At 41.1% G+C, this 21,625-nt stretch overlaps 1 protein-coding gene across 4 annotated transcripts in view; it reads right to left on the reverse strand.

Annotated features, from left to right (window-relative positions):
• Positions 1-21,625, reverse strand: part of LOC140374668 (intermembrane lipid transfer protein VPS13B-like) — a 285,793-nt gene that overhangs the window by 112,270 nt on the left and 151,898 nt on the right. For all 4 annotated transcript variants that reach the window (XM_072461641.1, XM_072461642.1, XM_072461644.1 and 1 more), the window contains exons 32-34: positions 17,704-17,907; positions 11,711-11,837; positions 9,287-9,430 (exon numbers count right to left, since the gene is read on the reverse strand). In XM_072461641.1, the coding sequence (XP_072317742.1) occupies positions 9,287-9,430; positions 11,711-11,837; positions 17,704-17,907 (475 nt within the window). The remainder of the gene's footprint in view (positions 1-9,286; positions 9,431-11,710; positions 11,838-17,703; positions 17,908-21,625) is intronic.

The following is a 21,625-nucleotide window of genomic DNA, read 5'->3' on the forward strand; positions in this document are numbered from 1 at the left end:
TCACTCTGTCAAAGGCTATTTGTATCAAAATAAGGAGGTCTGTCAATTCTTAGCCAGTGGACTACAGGACTATCCAGCGCTGGAAGAGCAGCAAGTTTCCATGCCAGCCGTAAAGGAAAATAAGGGGTCATCAAAAGCACGGAGAAGACAAAAAAAGTTATAAAATGGGAACAAATTGGGGTATAATAATTTTTTTAAGTAATGGGCTGATAACTTTGAACATACAGAGACTTGGCACTGATGTGCACATGCTAATTTCTCCTCAGTGTGGGAGGAAGTCTAAATCCCAGTTTGCCAAGCGTGTAATCGTCCCAGGATGAGGTGGAGAAGCGAGCCGGGACTTCCCTTACACCAGAGGGTATTTTCCTGTGTGCTGTGGTAAATGCACATGGGTGACCCAGGCTGCCTTCATGTGTGGGCGGGAGAGTATGAAGACAGAGATAGAGAGGCATACCGACATGTCTATTTTAGACTACATTATTCTTGTGCCTTACAGATTTACAGGAACAATACAAAGATACTTAAGACTTATATACTTAAGAAGAAACACCAATGAGAGGTTGCTTTGTGACAGTCCAAGATTGTGGCATACCATGGAAAAAATTAAGGTTTAGACAAATTTAGCTGCAGTTATTCTGATATCCCTTTTGCATAAGCAAGGGGAAAAGGTCAAATAAGTGTGGAAACATTTGAAACAACAACGTCATAAAAAATACACACCTCTTTATGGAACCACATAAACGACATAAGCAAATTGACAGATCAAATCAACGTAGAATGGCAGATCAGTTGTCGAGCCATAAAGCTGCGTTACGGACTGGCCCGTGTATAAAGGCTGGGGGCATTTACATCCCGGGAATGTGTGGGGAGTGTGTGTGCGTGAGGGCATCCGAACGTGAGTATGCTGTGTGGCCGGGGCGACACTGTTGATGACAGAGCAGTGAGATAAGTCCCAGAAGCGGCTCTATCATCTATTCATAGAGGACAGAGACGCCCCACTGCTGAAAGCTGCCTGATCTCTGCCCAACACTGCTATGTCATCATTAATATCAAGCACAAACACAAGCGAGAAGTCAAACTGTGCCCGACGCCTGACCATGGCTAATGTTGTGATAAACACGCTAATAATGATGTGATTTGTAGAGCAGCAATCACTATGTGGCCGTCTAGTTAGTGACACACAGATGTTGCATATGAAATAATGAGGTGAAACAACAAATGATACATAGCTGATTGGGGCATTTATATTTCTTTCCTATTCTTTTTCTTATTATTAGGCCCGAGCGCCACAAGCTGGCGAGAGGCCTATTAATCTTGTAAGGCCGTGCGAAGCACGGCTGCGAAAGTGCGCACGCAGTGCGCACGAAATCGAGCACTCCTTCACTCACGCACGCCCCGTGCATACTAATTAGTAGTAGGAAAATGGAACTTTACCGTTGTAAACGGGCGAAGCCCGTGCAAAAGTACGCACTAAACGAGCACTTTAAATTGGGATGACGACCGCTCCATATAAAGCACTCATTTGCGCTAAGTAGCTCACGAATACGTTCCCCATCTCTTGCATGTTCCGTGCATATAAGCATGTAATGCAAAAATTGAACATTATTACTGTATAGAGGGCCAAAAACACAAAGTGGGCGGAGCCCACTCAAAATTAACGAAAGTACCCTTCAGTGACCAGGGACCCACACCATGAGGTAGGAAAGCGCGATGTATAGTTTATGATATTTGGAAAATGGGAAACATTGTTTTCGCATCGGAATATTATTAGGCCCGAGCCCCAGCAGGGCAGAGGGCCTATTGCTCCCGCAACGCTGCCGAAGGCAGCGTTGCAACTGTCTGACCAAACATGCGGGCGCAGCCCGCATGTTTGGTGCCCCGTCGCCCCTGGCAAGTACAGTGAACTAGCCCATGCCGAAGGCATGGATCATGCATACTTACTCCTGCTATGACAGAAATAGTCAACAATTTGTGAATGGGCTACGCCCATTCACAAATTGTTGACAACAGCAGCGCGAAGCGCTGCATTCCTCCAAAAACCCTCCTGGCATCGTCCTGTACGCGAGAATCCATGCCGCAGGCATGGGCCATGCTTGTATCTGCTCAAATCAATGGAAGTCTATGGGGAGTGGGCGGGGCATCCCGACGGAATGGGGAGTGACCAGCGCGTAAGCGCTCGTAATGATGATTCCACCCCATGGCGGCATGGGGAAGGCTTAGAGCTTTCAAACGATGTATAATTTGTTGTTATAGTGGAAACGGCTATATTGTTTTTGCTAAAAATATTATTATTTTTATTTTTCTTGTTCTTCTGCTTTTTGATCTCTAATTTGACCCCCTGAACATGCTCAAAAACTCACCAAACTTTGCCCAAAATTCAGAATCGGCGAAAAATTTGATTTTTTCTGGGCCATTTTTTTTTTCGTTAAAAAATGGCGCGACAGCGCCACCGACAAAAGTCAAAATACATTGCGCCTATGGGAGACGCCCCGAGGTCAACTTTGGCGTAAAGCTACAAAATTCGGGACACGCATTCCTCTCGTGAGGACGAACAAAAAAAAACATTGTGGCCACGCCCCCAGACTTACCCTATGGCCGCCATCTTCCTTTGAAAATGAAAATACGCTGTGTTAGTCATTTTGTTCACGTCAAACTTTGACGAACTCCTCCTAGGGCGTTTTGCCCACCGACTTCAAAATCGGCGTACGTCCTCTGGACAAGTGGGGCATCTAAAGTTATTCAATTTTTTAAGATACCTTTAACGGTCTGTGTGCGGCACAGCCGCAAAGTTGGACAACTTATTTTGGAATATTGCAGATCTAAAAATTGCTCCCATTTGATCAAAACCAGTCCGATTAGGACCAAATTTGAATCAGTTGTTAAACTTTCTAGTTTGGACCAGTTTAGGCTGACAAAATTGAAATGGCCGCGATAGCGCCCCCTACAGAGTGACCTTTAAATTAACATTGAAGGTCAAAAATTAGTTTTACCAAAATTGTCTAAACTTTACCCAAAATTCTATTTTGCCGTCCCGATCACAAAAGCCAATCACAAAAATGCCTAAATTTTTACGGCGTAGTCGTAGCGATGACAGAAACCTCCCATGTTATCCCTATGGGAAAACCGCAAAATCTCTCAAATTACCACATTTTTATGTTTTACACTTCAACGAACTCCTCCTAGTGCGTTTTGCCCACCAACCTCAAAATCGGTGTACGTCCTCTAGACAAGTGGTGCATCTAAAGTTATCCAAATTTTAAGGATAACTTTTACGGTCTCTGTGCGACGGAGCCGCAAACGTTTCCCAGAATTCTGACTATTTGGCCTTCAGAGTGGCCTATAAACAATAGAGTTTTTCCAAATGACATGACATTTTGCACTAAATTCTAATTTGCCATCCTGATCATACAAGTATGAGAGCCAAAGTCATATTTTGTACGGCGTAACCGTAGCGTTGACAGAAACATCCCATGTTATCCTTATGGGAAAATCGTAGAATCGCTCAAATCACCACATTTTTACACTTCACACTTTAACAAACTCCTCCTAGGGCGATTGTCCGATCAAGCTCATATTTGGGGAAAATCATCTACACAAGCGGGCCATCAAAACTTATCCATATTTTGATTCTAAGTGCTACGGTCTCTGTGTGGCGGACCCGCAAATATATGTCAGAAATGGGAAAACAGCGAAATCTCCAAAATGACCACATTTTCACGCTTCACACTTTCACCAACTCCTCCTAGGCCGATTGCCCGATCAAGCTCATATTTGGGGAAATCATCTACACAAACGGGGCATCAAAAGTTATCCATATTTTGATTTTAAGTGCTACGGTCTCTGTGCCGTGGAGCTGCAAATATACTGTCACAAATGGGAAAAACGCCAAATCCTTGAAATGTTCACATTTATGCTTCACACTTTAATGAACTCCTCTGTGGGCAATAGCTCGATCAAGCTCATATTTGGGAAAAATAATCTACACAAGCGGAGCATCAAAAGTTATCCATATTTTTATTCCAAGTGTCACGGTCTCTGTGCGCTGGAGCTGCACATTTGACCGACATTTGTGTTCATTTGCACTGGTTAAGCACAGCATTGTACATGTCCAATGTGTCGCTGTCTTAGTTCTTAGACAATTGCGTTAGCGCCATCTCTGTAAAATGCAGAGAGCAGAGTCGGAAGGCCGGCGGCCCGCGAGGGCCGTTGGATGCCGCTTGCGGCTTTAATTCTTCTTTCTTCTTTCTTTCTTCTCGGGACCAACCCCCCTATTTTTCACCCAGTGAACATTGACGAAAAGTCACAAAAATGTTCACACCTCTAAAAATCGTGCCTCTCTACATTCTGGCTATTTCCCTTTTCTAAAATAAAAAAAAATTGGCGCGTCAGCGCCCCCAAATGTACCAAAAATGCATTGAGAGATGGGAAATGACCCAAAAAAAATCTGATCGTAGAATCATGAAATTTGGCGCAGAGGTAGATGGTGACAAGAGAAGTAAAAAATATTATTACGGCAACGCCGTCCGCCCAACCAAATGTCGGCCATATTGCTTCAAAAATGGCTAAACATGACTTCGGAGTTTTTCCAAACGTCGTACTTTTACGAACTCCTCCCAGGGCGTTGGCCCTAAAAAGCTGAAATTTGGTGAAAATGCTACTGAGGAGTGGGACATCAAAAGTTATCCAAATTACATTGATACCTGTCACGGTCTCTGTGCGGCGAAGCCGCAAACTGTAGCAAGAATTTCAGAAATCTCCCAAATTTTACATTTCTGCCGTTTGCGCAGATAAAGTCCGAATTGCGTCAAATTAGAATCAGTTGTTAAACTCTTTGCCCTAAACCTACTTGAAGTGAAATAAATTAATTTGGAGCCACAGCGCCCCCTACAGATTTTATATGGAGGTTAAATGTTTAGTTTTGCGAAATTATATGAAATTTGACACACAACTCAATTTTAGAATCCCCATCAAAAAAGTCAATGAGACCCATGGCATAATTGTTATGGCGTTGCCGTAACGATGACCGAAACCTTCCATGTTATTCCAATGGGGAAATCGCCAGAACATGTTTACACTTTAGACTTTCACAAACTCCTCTTAGGGCGTCAGCCCTATTAACCTGAAATTTGGTGAGACTCATCTTCAGGGGTGGACCATCAAAAGTTATCCACATTTTTATTCTAAGAGTCACGGTGTCTGTGCAGCAAAGCCGCACATTTTGCCAAGAATTCAAAATAAAATTGCTTTTTGATGGTAAAACAAAGGGGAGAAGATGTGACAGCGTCACAGATTCAGCAGTAGGCGTAATAAAAGGACAATTGGGGCGCGTTAGCGCCCCCTCCTCTTGCGGCGTGGCGGCGGCGTAGCGAGGGCCGATCATTGCCGCTTGCGGCTATATTTTTCTTTATTTTTATACATTTTATTTCAAACCATTGTACTGAAGTCAAATACATGTTTTTCCCTTTGAAAAAAAGTTGCTTTCAAAAGTTAAAGATACCTAAATTAATACTTGCCCTATTTCATTACAGTAAAAGGCTGATTAAGACAGAAAGGGATTCCAGCATAAAAATAAAGACAAGACAACAAGACAACGGCCAACTCACTGTGCAAGTGTTTTACTGTGGTACCATGGCAAAAAGGGGAGCAGTAGAATATGTTTCTATTTTAAGGATTTATTTTACTCGAATACAGCTTTTGGTTATTGTATTCACAATTATGTGCAGAACCTATCTAAAATCTTTGCAATTGAAGTAGATGCACGAACAACAAGAGACCCGAGTAGATTGCCCACGCGCCTGGCTCGCCTCTCCACTGCCAGGGAACCCAAAAGCCCCAACAAAACAAATTAATTAACCCAGACAATAAAATACAGCTGGGACGGGCAATGGGAACTGTTTGAAATCAGTACTGAGAATTGCGGAGAGTCTGTTAAAGACAAACACAAGGGGAAAAAACAGATAGCTATGGATTTGGACGGAAGACAAAGCGAATGGGGAGCAGTTTCTAAATTAAAGACTTGCACAAATCCTTTATTGAACAGAAACAATCCCACTTGTACCAGATGCTCCAGAGCAAAGCCTTGTTTTTGAGCTTTGAACAGGTTGTTTAGAGAAAGACCAAACAAATCTGTCAGAAAATATAAATATCATAAAAACATTGGGTTACAACAGAGGACATCCTTTTCCAAAATTTCAAACTTCAGTTTTGACTGTTATGCTGATTATTTGTTCCTTGTTAGCAGGGGGTGGAAAAATAATGTTGTTGTGCTGTAGCCTACCCAAAAAGCATTTAAAGTCTCCACCTGATCCAACCCCATAATCCAAACACTGTCAGTGCAAATACTACTGCTAACATTTGATTGTGCCGAGTCTAATGTGATAGCAGGGGGTCGACAGGTTGCTGGCAATGGGCTCAGTGAGTGAGGAGAAGCAGCCTCACTCTCCCTGTGCCATGTAAACACAGGGCGTAGTGGTCAAGGCCACCACTAGAGGGCTCTCCAGCTTGTTAAATAGGCTTTGCTATTTCTTTGCTGCCTACCGGAGGTCCAGGACAAGCAGCTGGACAGACAGAGACGCCAGAAGGGTTACGGCAGCGAGATAGATGAAGGTACAAATCGTTTTACAGACACAAATGGTATATCCAGACTGCACTTATTCAAAGAAGGTGAAGACACACACACAGAATGGCCCCAGTGTTAATGATATGTTATGCTCTCTAATGGCACCACTAAAAAGCCCAATAAAGAAAGGGATATATTGCAATAGATATTAATACGGTACAATAAAATGTCAGGGTCCTTAACGACTGTGACCAGAAAGTTATATTAAAATGAGCACACAGCAGGATTTTCCCAAGCATCTATCCCTCATTTCTCAACAGTGCATTGCCGATCTGTACATTACATCATCCTGGACCTGTGGGTAATTTCAATTTCACTTAATTCGGCAGGAGGCAGCAATAACACAACATGTGCATTCCAGGAGGGAGCGAAGCGAGAGAGAGAGAGACGGTGTTTCCAAGTCATGGATAAAATGGCAAAGATGGATAAAGGAAAAAGAGCATGTACTTCACCGCAGGTACTGTCAAGGTGCCCATGAGAAATTCCCGCTCTGAGGTTCCTTTTAACTTTAAGCAAAAATGAGGTACGAACATGAAATATAGTAAAACAAACAGCAATTCAAATATTCCTTTTTAATGGTGTAAAGCATCAGATCTGTGGGATGTTTTATTATTTTGAGGCTAACGCTAAAAGACCTCCCAGAATAGCAGCTTTGAACCTGAGTGAACCCACCGCAGCCCCTCTCTGCCCTTTAAGAGAATCAAGCCATGAATCATTACAAGTCAGGGGTGACCGCTCCGAGATCGCCCCCAAATCAAGACCATATGCATCGCAAGCACCTCTCTCGGACCCGCTGAGAGACTGGATAAATAACAACATAAATGGATAAATAAAGGTGCAAGCTGAACATGACACCACCAGCTTCCGCTCATATGCTTCTATGCAGTTACACAAACACTCCTCACAAGACTTGCCCTGTCCTGGGGTAATTGCTCATTACACACAAATTATGGACTCAATCATGTCCATCTAAATATGTGTGGTCTTTAAGTTAAAAAAAGACAGAAAGGTGTAGCTTTTCTAAACATTCATATACTGGGATGTCCTTAACTCACTGGACATTTGGGCTGGGCAATATGACCAAGATGAATCGCTTTCCGCCCTGTCTAATTAAAAACAAAATGGCTTTCAATATTAGTTTTTTGGACATAAACAATACTGACTTTTAATCATTGTAATTTAAATCATCAAAATAAAAAGTCGAATGTGTTCCTTAAAAGAGTGAACTCTGCCCCAAAACAGCTTTACTGACAGAGAATCGGCTGTAGACCACTCATTTAAAAAGACCAAAGAATATCATTGATGATAAATATGACTGAATTTCGATTAAAATTAGAAAATTAAATGAGAAAACCATTACAAGTTACAGCAGTATCAAAGAACAAACTATATGGCTTTGCCGATGTATTCAAATGTTAATACTAATATGTATATTTTATTATGGTAAAGAAGCTTTATTGTATATAGAAATGTGTGAGGAGTCCTTTAGTGCAGTCTTGGGGTCTCATTTATAAAACTTAAAACGTATAAAACGTTCTGACTAAAAGTGTTTGATCGGACAAAACTCAAACACCCTCAAACTCGAAGACTTAAGTGCTCCCCTCTTTGAGCTCAGCTCACCTTCTGCCTCATATTAGAGTTTTGGGACAGGCCCGCATATTTTCAAAGTTGTCTTTTTTATAGATCACAAACTTAAAGTGGAAAGTAATGTACACAACATGAGCTGAGTGTTATTTATGATTGGTCAGCTCGCACCGTTTCAGAAGACTGTACAGGATGTGAGTCATGAAGCAGTCGCTACATGTCGAAGCACATGTCCCACTGTAGAGAAGTCAGAGTGGAGATAATGATAAAATCACTGTTCCCCTCTGTCCCCTCTGTCCCCTCTGTCCCCTCTGTCCCCTCTGTCCCCTCTGTCCCCTCTGTCCCCTCTGTCCCCATCCTCAGCACAGCTGGTAAATATTTTTATATTGTGTTCCATTAGAAGGCTTTATTAAGTGGTCAGACAGGGCAAATGGCGCCTGGGAGCTCCCTGTCCAGTAAACAATAGCAAGGTTTCTAAAAGCTGCAGCTGAGTACAGAGCTGTAAACCAGGGCCACATTAGGGGACTGCTTCACTCCAAGAGAGTAAATATTTAAATGTGTTTGACTCACCCAAAAACACAAGGGGCGAGGGTTAGGGGCAACAGCGGAATGTCCTTAATAGTTTTTTGAACAGAGTTGGCACAGCTTTGTGGAGCGATTTGGAAATGGATTCATGTCAAGAGTTTGGAAGAGTGTCAACTTTTACGAAAGATTAATCACATTGGCGTGAAAATATCTAAGGATCTTTATGGCTGTAATATAATGTAATTTTGAATGCAATTACAAAGTCGAATGGTGAAATTGGAAAGGCATATTTGTGAACCTTTGCACTTGTGGTGTATGTGAACACACTGTTACATGACAAGCACCGCAGCACCTAATACAAAGAGGGTAGTACTTTGTTTTGTGATTAGACTGGCCAGACAAGTCAACCACTGGAGGCAGAGAGCTCTTTTGTGGCTTTTATTAGGCTGGCAAAACCCTATTACTATCGATTAGATACATGTTTGACCATGTATTTGATACCAGTGGAACTTCGTGATCTTATATCCATAGTGTATGTCAGTTTCGTGTTAAATGTACCTCCTTTTCTCTTTCTCCTGTCTCCATTTCCACCATGTTGTCCCGGAGGAGCTGGTGAAGGAGCTGCACCTGGGCCACGCTGAGGTAGAAGTCCAGGCTGCTGGTCAGGTTAACCTCCAGAGTGTGACCACACACCACCACCTCCTTTTGAGAAAAGAAAGCAAAGCTGGGTCAAGCACAGTACATTGAGGAGGGGGGCAGGAAGCACACCAAAAACACACATCCAAGTTCCGAGGCACTGTGCATTAATAGTTAGTCTGATTCAGTCTTTCTGCTTCTATAAACCTGGTGTTCCCCTGCCTCACTGTCCTGAGTTGAGTTCAAACGTTCACTTCTAGTTTTTTGCTTGAAGACAGAATAAGTGATTTGGTCTTGTTATAGTTGCTCTGTAATGCAACTGATCTACACACAAACGCTTTAACTAGTCTGCCGTTTGAGTGGAAGAGTTGCTTTTATGAACTCACTTGTTCCTCTTCCCTCAGTCCTCTCCAGGGTCCCACCCACAGATCAGGTTCAAACTGTGGCCTCAAACTCCTCAAAGACACAAGGGTCAGACCAACAACTACTTCTCACAGAGCAACTGACCACTACTGAAAGGAACCCTGTCTCAGAGAAAAGGACTCAGAGAAACTTGGACATAATAACACTAAATGTGGTCTAGATTTGAGTCATGTCTCAAGAGGGCTTTTTAAAGTAAAAACTTTACTAATAGGTGAAAGGTATAGGACCGAAACCTAGAACCTATGATTGACCTATGATATAGTGTAACTTAATGTCTACTTAAGAAAAGAAAAAAAAAAACATCTTCTGTTATATGGTTTATTTAATATTTTCTGACATTTTAAATTGCAGTATTGATCTAAAACGACTTCTGCTGACTTCTTGACTTCCGAAAACCACTTAGCAAATTTAAGAGATTAAAGATGACTTAAATACACATGAATCACTTCAAACAATGGTTAAATGAGAATGGACTTTTTTTTTTAAGTAATTAAGCATAATACTATATGTCCCCTGTAAGATCCACAGTAGTAAGATCAAGAACCTGAATTCAAGTTTTGAAGTGGTTCCCATTAACTATGTAACAGCCGTTTCTGGGAATATTCCACTTGCTAAACAGTCATATATCAAAAATTATATTGACCACTTCGAAAAGTGCAACTGTAATATAAATAGAGTAAAGTCACAAGGTCGTGATATCATAAGGTTACAATAACAGTTATAGACTATGTAATGGGGTCAATAAAACTTTACAAGACACTTTTTAACTCATTGGAACAAACAACTGAAGACAGCTGTGAGGCTATATCTCCACAATAGGCATACACTGTAATATAGTGTGCTTATAAAACAAAATAGTAAGGCAAATAGACCACAAAAAACAATATAGAAAGTCATTAAATTGGTATGTTTTCTGACCAGCTCGCTATGTCTTTTGGAGAGTAGTACAAGTGTGTGAAATATAGATTAGTTGTTACACATTGTCAAGGGGCACGTTAGCGTGGACAGAGGCGGCATCAAAGAGGCAGGAAGTTTCCAAGCAGTTAGCCAGAAAACATCAGCTGTATAAGCAAAAAAAAAAAGAAGGTTTGAACTTGGAAGGTCAAAAGCCTCCATTACACGTGCACCCAAAAGTAGGCTCCCTATAATGAGCAAGTTACTGTATGTTGAGACAAACTTAACTCAACCTGACATTTCACATAATCATCTGCAGATTTGAATACAATTGACAGATTATGGTCAAAGGGCATCAGATTTTAACAAGGGGGACAATTTAATTGTGACTCTGCAAAAATTTTAAAAGAGCAATTGCTGCAAACCTTATATCCGCAATATTTAATATATTTTAATAACATTGTGCACACGTGTGTACGGAATATTATTATTGAAATCATCACAATTAAAATAATTAAAATTAAAATGCACATGCTATAGGTTTCATTATCATTTACATATCTGGTAAATAGCCAAATGGCCATATTTATACAACACATCTCCACATGCATTGGGCACATACACATGCATACTCCACTGCACAAGCACAACATTTTTTTTTCTAAAATTGGCCTGAACTAAGGGTTACCCGTAGAAGGCATGTTTGCCAGGAATCTTTAGACACAGAATCACCCTCATTAATCAGGGTTAAATCACAATGCCATCTTAATTTAAGGGGTCAAGATTTGGGTGTAAAAGTTTGATATCCACTGCTCTATATGACCTTTTTTCTGGAAGCTAATGGTACAAAATAATAGTACTCTAATATAAATATCCAATAACTGATATCAAAACAATTCAGATGTTTTTATCATACATTAAATATGGTTGTGTGATAGTTACAATAACTCCCTTGAGTCCAAAAGTGAAAATATTGGAGTAAAAAGAACTGGCCTGGATTTATACCAGGTGTGTCTGCGTCATACTGACCTCGGCTTGTGCACTATCAGGGGAGAGATTCTTGCTGAAGATTATGGCAGGAGCAGCAGTCACCCGAACAGAAAAGTCAGTCAAGATGGGTGTGAGGATGGCCCGTCGCTCCTGGTGCCTCCTAACGCTAAAGCACAGAAACAGAAGATCAAAACACATGCAAAACTCTTTACAAGTGCAATAATTCCCTAGAGCTGACAATAAAAAGCATGTCCCAGTCATATTCATAACCATTAAGAGAGATTTACACTTTTAATTAAGTGGATGTAACTGAAGCCATACCTAAACTGTGGAAAACAAATTGAAAAGATAAAACATTGAAAGTATGGAGGAACAATAACCGACTAAAACTTTCCAAATATGGTTTCATACAAAAACAAGCAAAGCATTTTTTATTATTATAAGTTGTCATAGTTACGAACTGTAAAACTTTTGCATGACTTGTCCCATCTGCTCCAAGACTGACAAGTCAACACAACAAAGTTAAAACCACAAAATGTTCTCAGTTGAGTTATTGTTATGCCCCAACTCTGACAGAACAAAACACTTCTAAGATTTGCCCTGGCAATTTGAATTTAAAATAACACCATATAGTTCAAAATATGACAACCTCAAAACTGTTGCAAACGGAGAATACTTATACCAAAATCCGTGCTAACAAGTTTGAGGTTGGGAGCTTGAATACTTGGTTACATCGACGAAGAGTGAGACATTATTTGACAAGCAAATTGGGAACACCCCTAATTGTATACACGAGATCAAACCAAAAACCAAGTCTCTCCATTTCACTAATGCTCATTCCCACAATCAAGTCATATTTGTGGGAACATTTGTTAGCGCTAAAACAAATACACAAGTGAGCTTTATAAGGTGGTGTTAATTGCCACATCTGCTGCTATTAAAACAATCAAGGACTATGGCTTCCAATATTTATAGTTGGCGAGGATTAGACATGGGCTTGATTCTAGGTGGCCCGGAGTCCAGTGCTTTAGCAGATCCAATATCATATTCAGTTCTTTTACACAAATGTGCATTACGAGCACCCTGAAGGGATTATTATTTGACACATTTCTCTTAAAGTGGAGACGTCGAGGGAGGCCTGATTCAGAGGAGAAGGGATCTGGAGAAGGCAATTGGTGTTTGGCTAATCTCTCCTCAGACAGGGGACTGAAACAAGCAGTGTCTCGTTGCATGGGACAGGTGCTATCATTCACCAGCCGGCCATGTAGGCGTAAAGCTCGGTTTACCAGTAATATGGAGGGGGGCCTCTAACTCGGATGAAAACAGCTTTATGTACTGGTACAGTTGAGACCACACTAACTGAGAGAAGTCATGGGAGCAGGCTGGGACCTAGACTTTAAGAGACTGGAAAACATTTAAGACCAAGACAAGTACTTATAACATGGAAAGAGATACCTGGAAGTATGACTGAAGTGCAAACATACTGTAAGTCCCATCTTGCTAGAAATGATAACCATGTGGTAAGTTATTTTATTCTTGCAACAGTGACTCATTTAGTTAAGGTCTTATACACACACAAAAAACCTTGATAGGAAAAATAAATAGTTGAACTACTCTTGGCACTAGATGCAAACTGCACACTTAAAAGGGTGTGTTGTAAAGAACAAAGTACTGGTCCTAGCATGACAATGTCAGTGGCAGCAGAGAGGCCAGCTCTGGGGCTGATGGAGGGAGGAGGAGGAGTGCACAGCTCCCTGACACGGGGTCTTTCCAAGCCGACAACTCCACACTGTGATGAGGACAGATCCTGTCAGTGAATCTGCTGAGCAGGAATTTCCTTCAAAACCTCAGGAAGACAACTGGGGCTATTGTAGATCTACAAACTATTGCACGGACATGCCACAAGCTCAATAATGGGGTCTATTGCAGTGAATATAGGAAAGGTGTGAACTTTGGAAGTGGAGTGTGTCAAAGCTCGTTACGGCCAAAGCAGTGTGCTTCTGGGGCTGATTGTAGCGGACAAGTAAAGCTGTGAACTTGACTCCCTTTCCTCTGTGTTGGAACATTATTTGGATTTGACCAAGGTCACGATGGGAAAGGCTTGGTGTATATTGCACCACAGAAAGTTACAGTAAAGCTCATTTTCCACAAAAGTGTCCAGTGTTGATTCTGCCATGGTAGGAATGAGAAGGAGGCAATGACACTGGATGGGTTTATTAAAAGGTCACTAGTGAGTCCCAAGGACAGCCCAGATATTTGACACTTACTGTGGTCTTACGGCCTTCTCTTTTTGTTAGAATGCTTGGTGTGACAAGACGTCTCAATTAATAAAAGCGCTGGACTGAACAGCTCTTGAGAAAATACAAATTCAATCAAACTTTCCTACAATTAGTACCATTATTGTGTACCCTGGAGACCAACATTGGAAACCAGTAGGTATTTTCATTGTCTCACCTATTCCTTAGACTCAACACATGCACTGAGACCACATCAATGCCATCTCACTGTATGTGTAAAAGGGAAAGGCACAGTAATGCTACACAGTATGTAGTACCTAGTGCTATTGAAATCAAGCCTGGGACCATTTTGCTGTGTGTTCGATGCGATAATCACTGGAACCATGTTGCTCCTTTGTTTACAATTCTTACACACACATACGACACACACATTCTTACACACTCAAATTAGCTTTAATTCACAAAATCATTCCTGCCATATTTGCTTCAAAGAATAGTGTACACTGAAGATGGTGAACAGAGCTAAATTTTGCTTAATCATGTGTCAATCTTGGCACTAAAGGTCTTCACTATGTAAGATATATTTTATTGCTAAACTGTGGGTGTCAAGCCTCTGAGTCCAATAATAACTGCTAAGATGCATGTTAGGTCATCTTGTAATGAAGTTTTGACTCAAAATCCAGACCTGCCACAATAACATGTCTAAGGAAACTTGAGTCGACTCAAAAGGCGTTCAAACACACTTGAGGAGCCCTGAAGTGTGAGCCCAAAATCTCACCTCATTGCCCTTTCAGAGAATCTGACCTTGGCCCGTGCTGGTTCCCATCAATAGAGACACATTCAAATGAAGAAATAAGGGAGTAAATGGAGCCCCAGTAGCCCAATGGTCAAAAACTAACAGTGAGACACTGCTGTGGGGTTGCCAGGTTAAGTGTAAGAGCGCAGCAGAGATCCAAGTCTGCTACCTAAATGGGCTCTAAAACATACCTGGCTGCCACAGTGTGAGGAGGTCGGGGTGAGGGGAGACTTTTGAATTAAAACTACTCAGCGCTAAGTGGAAAACAATCAGGGTGGTCCCATAATAAGGGGCAGATCTGGAAGGCCTGCTTAGTTTTAGCAGGTGTCATGGACTGTGAAAAGGAAACAAATGCCAGAGAAGAAAGAGGTGTTGCTAAATGTTTAGAGTGATGTCATTAATAGGTAAAGTATGATTCCATTAATAGATAAAACTCCTATAATAAATCCAGGTCCCCCCCAAATACATTTAGAGGAATTCATTGGACAATTTCTACAAAAGCAGTACAGACACATTTCAGCCCTGTCTTTCAAAGTCTATTATCCAATCTGCTGCCTAATAAAAATGAATAAACAAAATAATGTAGCAGTTCTACCCCTGGGGCACCTGATTTGAAACCCAAACTTTGCAATGGCTTGATTTTTGAAACATACAATTTCACAGTAGAAAAAGCTTCAGTTGTAGTCATCTGGACTCAGTTTGAAAAAATAGACGTTTCGACTCTCATCCAAGAGTCATTGTCAATAACAGAATTTAGGTCGAGAACTCCGATATTAATACTGTTCTGTGGTAAGACCCGCCCATTGGGAGGAGCCTTCCTGAAGTAGAAAGAGTTGTTTGTTTCAACAGAAACTCCCCCTTGTATCTACCGAGCTAGCCTATTCAGAATCTTAATGGGCTATTAGAAACCTCTTTGTCTTTGTGAGACCCTGGCTCAACCACCCTGAGTACCTGATTAGCATCTGAATGTCCATTACCTTTCCAGGGGTTCAGAATCCCATTATAAATAACAGGAAGATGAAACCTAAGCCCTCCATTTCTGTTTAAAGAAGGTCTTTCTTTTTTAACAAAAATAGCTTCCTTGACTCCTCTTTCAAACCATCTTTTCTCCCTGCTTAAAACCTTCACCTCACCGTCTTCAAACGAGTGATTAGAGGCTTCAAGATGGAGATGCACGGCGCTCTGAGGTCCTGAACTTGTATTTCTTCTGTGCTGATAGAGCCTCTTGTGTAGAGGCTGTTTCGTCTCACCTATGTAACGTTCTTTACAACTTTCTTCACTGCACTGGATCGAATAAACTACATTGCTCTGTTTTTGAGTCGGCAACTTGTCCTTTGGGTGAACCAGTTTTTGTCTTAAAGTGTTTCCTGGTTTAAAATAAACAGGGACTTCGTGTTGTCTAACTTTTTAGACAACACGAAGTCCCTGTTTATTTTGGAGGGGTTAGGTTTCATCTTCCTGTTATTTATAATGGGATTCTGAACCCCTGGAAAGGTAATGGACATTCAGATGCTAATCAGGTACTCAGGGTGGTTGAGCCAGGGTCTCACAAAGACAAAGAGGTTTCTAATAGCCCATTAAGATTCTGAATAGGCTAGCTCGGTAGATACAAGGGGGAGTTTCTGTTGAAACAAACAACTCTTTCTACTTCAGGAAGGCTCCGCCCAATGGGCGGGTCTTACCACAGAACAGTATTAATATCGGAGTTCTCGACCTAAATTCTGTTATTGACAATGACTCTTGGATGAGAGTCGAAACGTCTATTTTTTCAAACTGAGTCCAGATGACTACAACTGAAGCTTTTTCTACTATGGAACACGCCTGGACGAATGAGGGATTACACCGACATACAATTTCACACTTTCATCCTTTTAAACTTGCTTGCACATGGAAATCATCAATCATACATACCTGATGAGTATGAAATTATTAACAGTATATGGGAATTACAGCAGAGTTTGAGGCTAGTGTGTGTTATTGGTGAAATAAGTCCTGGGTTTTTAAGTGTGTGTAGTGTGCAATACAGCCAGACTCAGTCCGAGCCCTGGTGACCCTAAAGCGCTCCGTCCCAATCACAACTATGTTGATTTTTCATTGCATTCTTCCACAAGGCTTATTTTTAGTAGCAGAGGAACAAATCAGGAGACTTTGCCTGCAATGCTGTGATTTTTGGGCCTGTTCCCTCTAAAAACAGACTGGAAAACAGAACACGGGGCCAAACAGGCTGTTACATTAGTGCTTGTTTAAGCTCCTGCGTCTATAAAAAAGGAGAGACAGGTTTGTAATCATGACTGCATGGTGAGGCTGCATGATAAAACACAAGAGCACTCCAGTTCCAAAGTTCAGAACATCTTTTGGACGGTCCAGTTTTTCTTTCAATGGGCTCTGCCTGTGGAACTCTCTTCTCACCGACTTAAAACCACAGACTGACCTGAACATCTTAAGCAAACATCTGAAACTGTGGCTGAAATCAGAGCCGAGTTACACACATGATAATTTTGAGTGTAATTCATATTTTTTATGATTGTATACCTACAGTACCTTTATTAATTAAAGAAAATTAGCATTTGAGCTAATTTGAACACTTGAAACAATGCATTTGGTTTGTCCAAAGCCTTTGCTATGTCCATATCGAATAAATGAATAAATAATGATAGGGACAGTCACAATAGATCACATACCTAAGAAAAGCATATTTTTTAATTACTAAAAATAAGAGTTTTGGTAAACAACATTTTCTACCAAATGAGTTCCACAAAGTCTTCTTATGTGCAGTCACAATTAAGAAAATAAACAAATGGTGAAAAATGTATTGCTTTATGTATTGCTTTTTACATGTTTAATTTACACTAGTCGACAGTTGCTTGACTTAATGTATTAATTGGATTTGTGCACATGTATATGCCATATCTCGTCACTGAAATACATCTGATAAGAGTTAATCCTGTAGATTTTGTAGAATACACTTTAAGTAGCAGTAACATGTGTGCGCCTCAAACCTGCTGGCCATGTTCCACTCCAGCGCTGGATTCTGGGAGCTCCTTTCAGTCTCCGCAGACAGGCCTCTTTTGACCCCCTCCTTGTCCGGTTTGAGCTGCTCCCACTGGGCCGTCCCGATATTGATGGACGTGAGATCCACCTGGTACTGACGGTCCTCCACTTCTGAACCGGGGTCTCGCAGGATGCCAAGGTTTAATGCACGTCTAAAGTGAGGAATAAAAACAAAAGAACAAAATTGATTTGGTCAGTTCACAAACCATAAACTTCTCACTCACACAGTCTGCAAAGTTCGGTTTTGGTAGAGCATCAAGGGACAACCAGCAGTTCCAAGCTTTCTTCTAAAGCTTGTGAATCATGTTTAGTTACAACAGCATGCTTCAGAATATTGTTGTTTCATTCTGACAACCTTCATATTTTACATTTAATTACTGTGGCGCAAGGGTTTCTCAGTTACTAGAGAAACGTAAGAGACAAGTAAAAGAGGCGAATAAAGAAACGATTTTTAGGTTGCACCGGTAAGTATGTCCGCCTTTGTGGGTCATCCAAAGTGCTACATAAAACAAAATAATACTGTAACTGTAATGAAACAAGACTGATGACTGAAATAATTTGTTTAACATAAGACATATGTAACTTATATTATCTATTTAAATCGCAGATGTTTGGGCATCAACTACTACATTTTTTTATATGCGAGGTGAAATCATTTTGTCAGTTTTATTCTTAGTTAGGCTTTCTTATTCTTATCAGTCAATATTTGTTAAGCCCTGGCCTGCACCGCACAGTAGTCTGCAGGCTCTACTTTTGGGTTTGTAGAAGCACAGGTGGTCTGCAGCATACACAGATCGTAATACAAAGGAGAGATGTGGAGATATATCAGGCCTCAGCAGTACTCAATCTGCTTTACACTTGTGAGAAAGCAGTGTCCAATCAGAGCCAAGAAAAAATTATGTCATGTATTTTGCATTTTGAGAGACAAGATCCTGATGACTTGACTATGAATAATGAAAATTTCACATCTGCAAATTAAATTAAGCCTTTTGCTTCATTATGATATGTTTATTTGTGCTGGTGAATTTAAATGAGAGCTTAAATTGAATAAATAAAGGCTCAAAATAGCTGCAGATGTATCGACTGCATGAGTAGTTTTATTTGTTTCAGCAACGTCAGTGGTAATTTTCATATTCAGACTCCCTCCCTTAGCCACATTGGAGAGGTTACAACCAGAGCGTGATGTTATGACAATAAGAATATAAAAACAAAGAGAGCGAGAGATCAGAAGGTTATAACTGGATTTAGCCAGATTTGTTGACATATAAACAAGTGAAACTGATCCTTAATCAACATTTGGAACCACATTTATCAACAGACCATAATAGAAATCAAGCCGTGAGCACAGTGAGATTTGGGTGGGATGTGTCAGTCTAGATTCATTAGTGCTTTTGTAACACTACCTCTATCACACAAGTATTTTCAAGCTCAAAAACCACAGTTACATCATGTGCTCTCCAAATGATCTCTTAACATAGCTTATTTAGAAACTCTCTTACTCATATTCAACGCAGCGACAAGTGTGCAGCCAAGTTTGAGTCTGCTGAGCTGCAGGGTCATCTCCAATGACATAAATAAATACGATAAACATTTGTCTTGGTCACGTTGCCAGTAGAAACTGGTGTGATTTAATATCAAAAGACATATTTCAGCCAATCGCAGGAAACGAGAAAGCTTCATTTCTGACAAATGAGGAGGGGAGGAATTCTGGAAGTTCCCCTTGGGGTGCAATAATAATTGAAGCCAGATTTTCTTGTTGTACATGTGGGGGAATGCGCAGGCAGCTTGACATATTTGATTGGTTATGTGAAGACCACACTGGCTGGGCGAGTGGACTCAGAAAAAGCCTTGGGAAAGCTCTCACTGCCCACCACTGAACACAACTCAAAAAACTGAGAGGAGCAGGTGGAACACAGTCCATCCACTCACACATGCCATTACCGGACATCTGCCTGCCACCGGCATGTGGAAAATATGGAGCCAAATCAAAATAACAAGTCATAAATGACATGCTTTCACAGATGAGAGGAGGGGCCAAGAGGGGGAGAAATATTTCACAAAGTCAACTATGTCTTAATGCCCTTGTTCCTGAGCCAACCTTATCTTAATTGGATGGGGGGGAAAGCAGTTAAGCTGAACAAAGTGTATGTGAAAATAAATGGTCTATAGGAGACCTTGATTACCATACTGTGGTTTCAGGGACAAACCCTAGTTCAAGGTTGTATCACCTACGTTGCTCTGTTTGTGGTTGCGAGTGCAAGAGCTGTGCTAAAGGTGATTCTTTGGGTGCAGGGTGAACTGGGCCTTATTAGCTTTCCCCCTGGCCTACCACTTTTCCCACTCTCACTCTCACAGCAGAACACGCCCCTCCCATCACCCCCTGCCCCAGGCCAGCAGGGCAGGAAGCACCGGGATAAAACCAAGTGCCGCTGGCTTCTGGATCTCGTCACTCTCAAAGCCACAACCTGAACCCACAACCCCAAGACCTGTTTTTCACTCCATTTCCCCCCAAAATCACATGCAATACTTGTCTGCTTACACTTCGGCCGAGGCAGGGACATACATGAGTGTGTTTGAGACTTGGGGCCTGGTTCTGCTTTCCCATTCTAACATACACACTGACCAGAGATTTCATTCACATTTCAGCCTTGATTCCACATCGTCAAGCTAAATTAGCTTTGTACATAGAGGTGCTACACTCCAGGGCCACTCCAGGTTCTTTGTTTTGAACCAAACCCAACTACTGTATATTTGAACTACAGGAACATATGCCATGTGAAATGCTAACATTTGATGTCACAACGGCTACTTTTTCCTTCATGGACCAAGCATTTTATTTAATCACAAAAAGCTTCCTATCACAGTACAAAAAATACCCAAGAGTATATGAATAGGCAAAGTGAATATCCTTGCCCTAAATCGATCTACTTTATGACCAAAATAGATCCGCTTTAATACATTTTATTTGATATTCCCAGCATACAGACCTACCACTATACCTTTCTTCTACTGTGGTGAACCTCAGCTGGATTGTGGGACAATGGACATTCGAGGTTGACTCTAAATAATTGCCAAAATGAAAAACACCAATAGCCCCCGGTCTCTGATATTATTTTGAAGGACTTGGTTGTTGCTCACTCCCCGTGGCCTATGGCCACACAGTTTTCGAGCATGTGTGCTGAGGGGGATTTCAGAAGCATTATGATTCATGAAACTTGCAATTACTTGGTAAGTTAAGCACCCCTTGCCCACGGTGGTCCGCTGCAGACTGCCAGCAAGTCGCTAACTTCTGAGCACTGGATTTATGACCCCAGTCAGTTCCAATTGCTGTTAATTTGCATCTACCAATTATAGTAATTAAGGCTGTGAATTAGGACGTGGTTGAGACCTCAGATTAAATGGGAGGAAAGTTGTGACCTGGAGAGAGTCAGCAAAAAATAAACCGAAGTCATTCCATAAGCTTTACACAAAATATCAGATGGCTAAAGCGAGGGTAAAATAAATAGTAACTATCACACAATAGCGACACAATACCCCAAAATTGTGACACATGGCCGATGACAAATACTTTTGTTTTCTGCACCAATTGTAACAAATTCAATAGTTGTATGCAGAGACCACAACAAATAGAAATCATAGATGGTTTAATTGACACAATGTCCCAACAAGTTCAAATGGCACAAAGACATGTTCTTTTTAGCCCCAAAATACATCATTACTCATCCGTACAAGGCTGCACCCTACAGAAGTTATTCATTACCATGATTGCACTTTAAAGACCAACCGACCAATTATGTCATATTTACACAAGATTTGTGCAGGAAACTATTACTTGTATACACAAATGTATAACACCCTTGAGTCTTGAGT

This window comes from Eucyclogobius newberryi, unplaced genomic scaffold, assembly GCF_026437365.1.
Source record: "Eucyclogobius newberryi isolate DKJ021-1_F unplaced genomic scaffold, fEucNew1.0.hap1 SCAF_3, whole genome shotgun sequence".
NCBI classification, from domain to species: domain Eukaryota; kingdom Metazoa; phylum Chordata; class Actinopteri; order Gobiiformes; family Gobiidae; genus Eucyclogobius; species Eucyclogobius newberryi.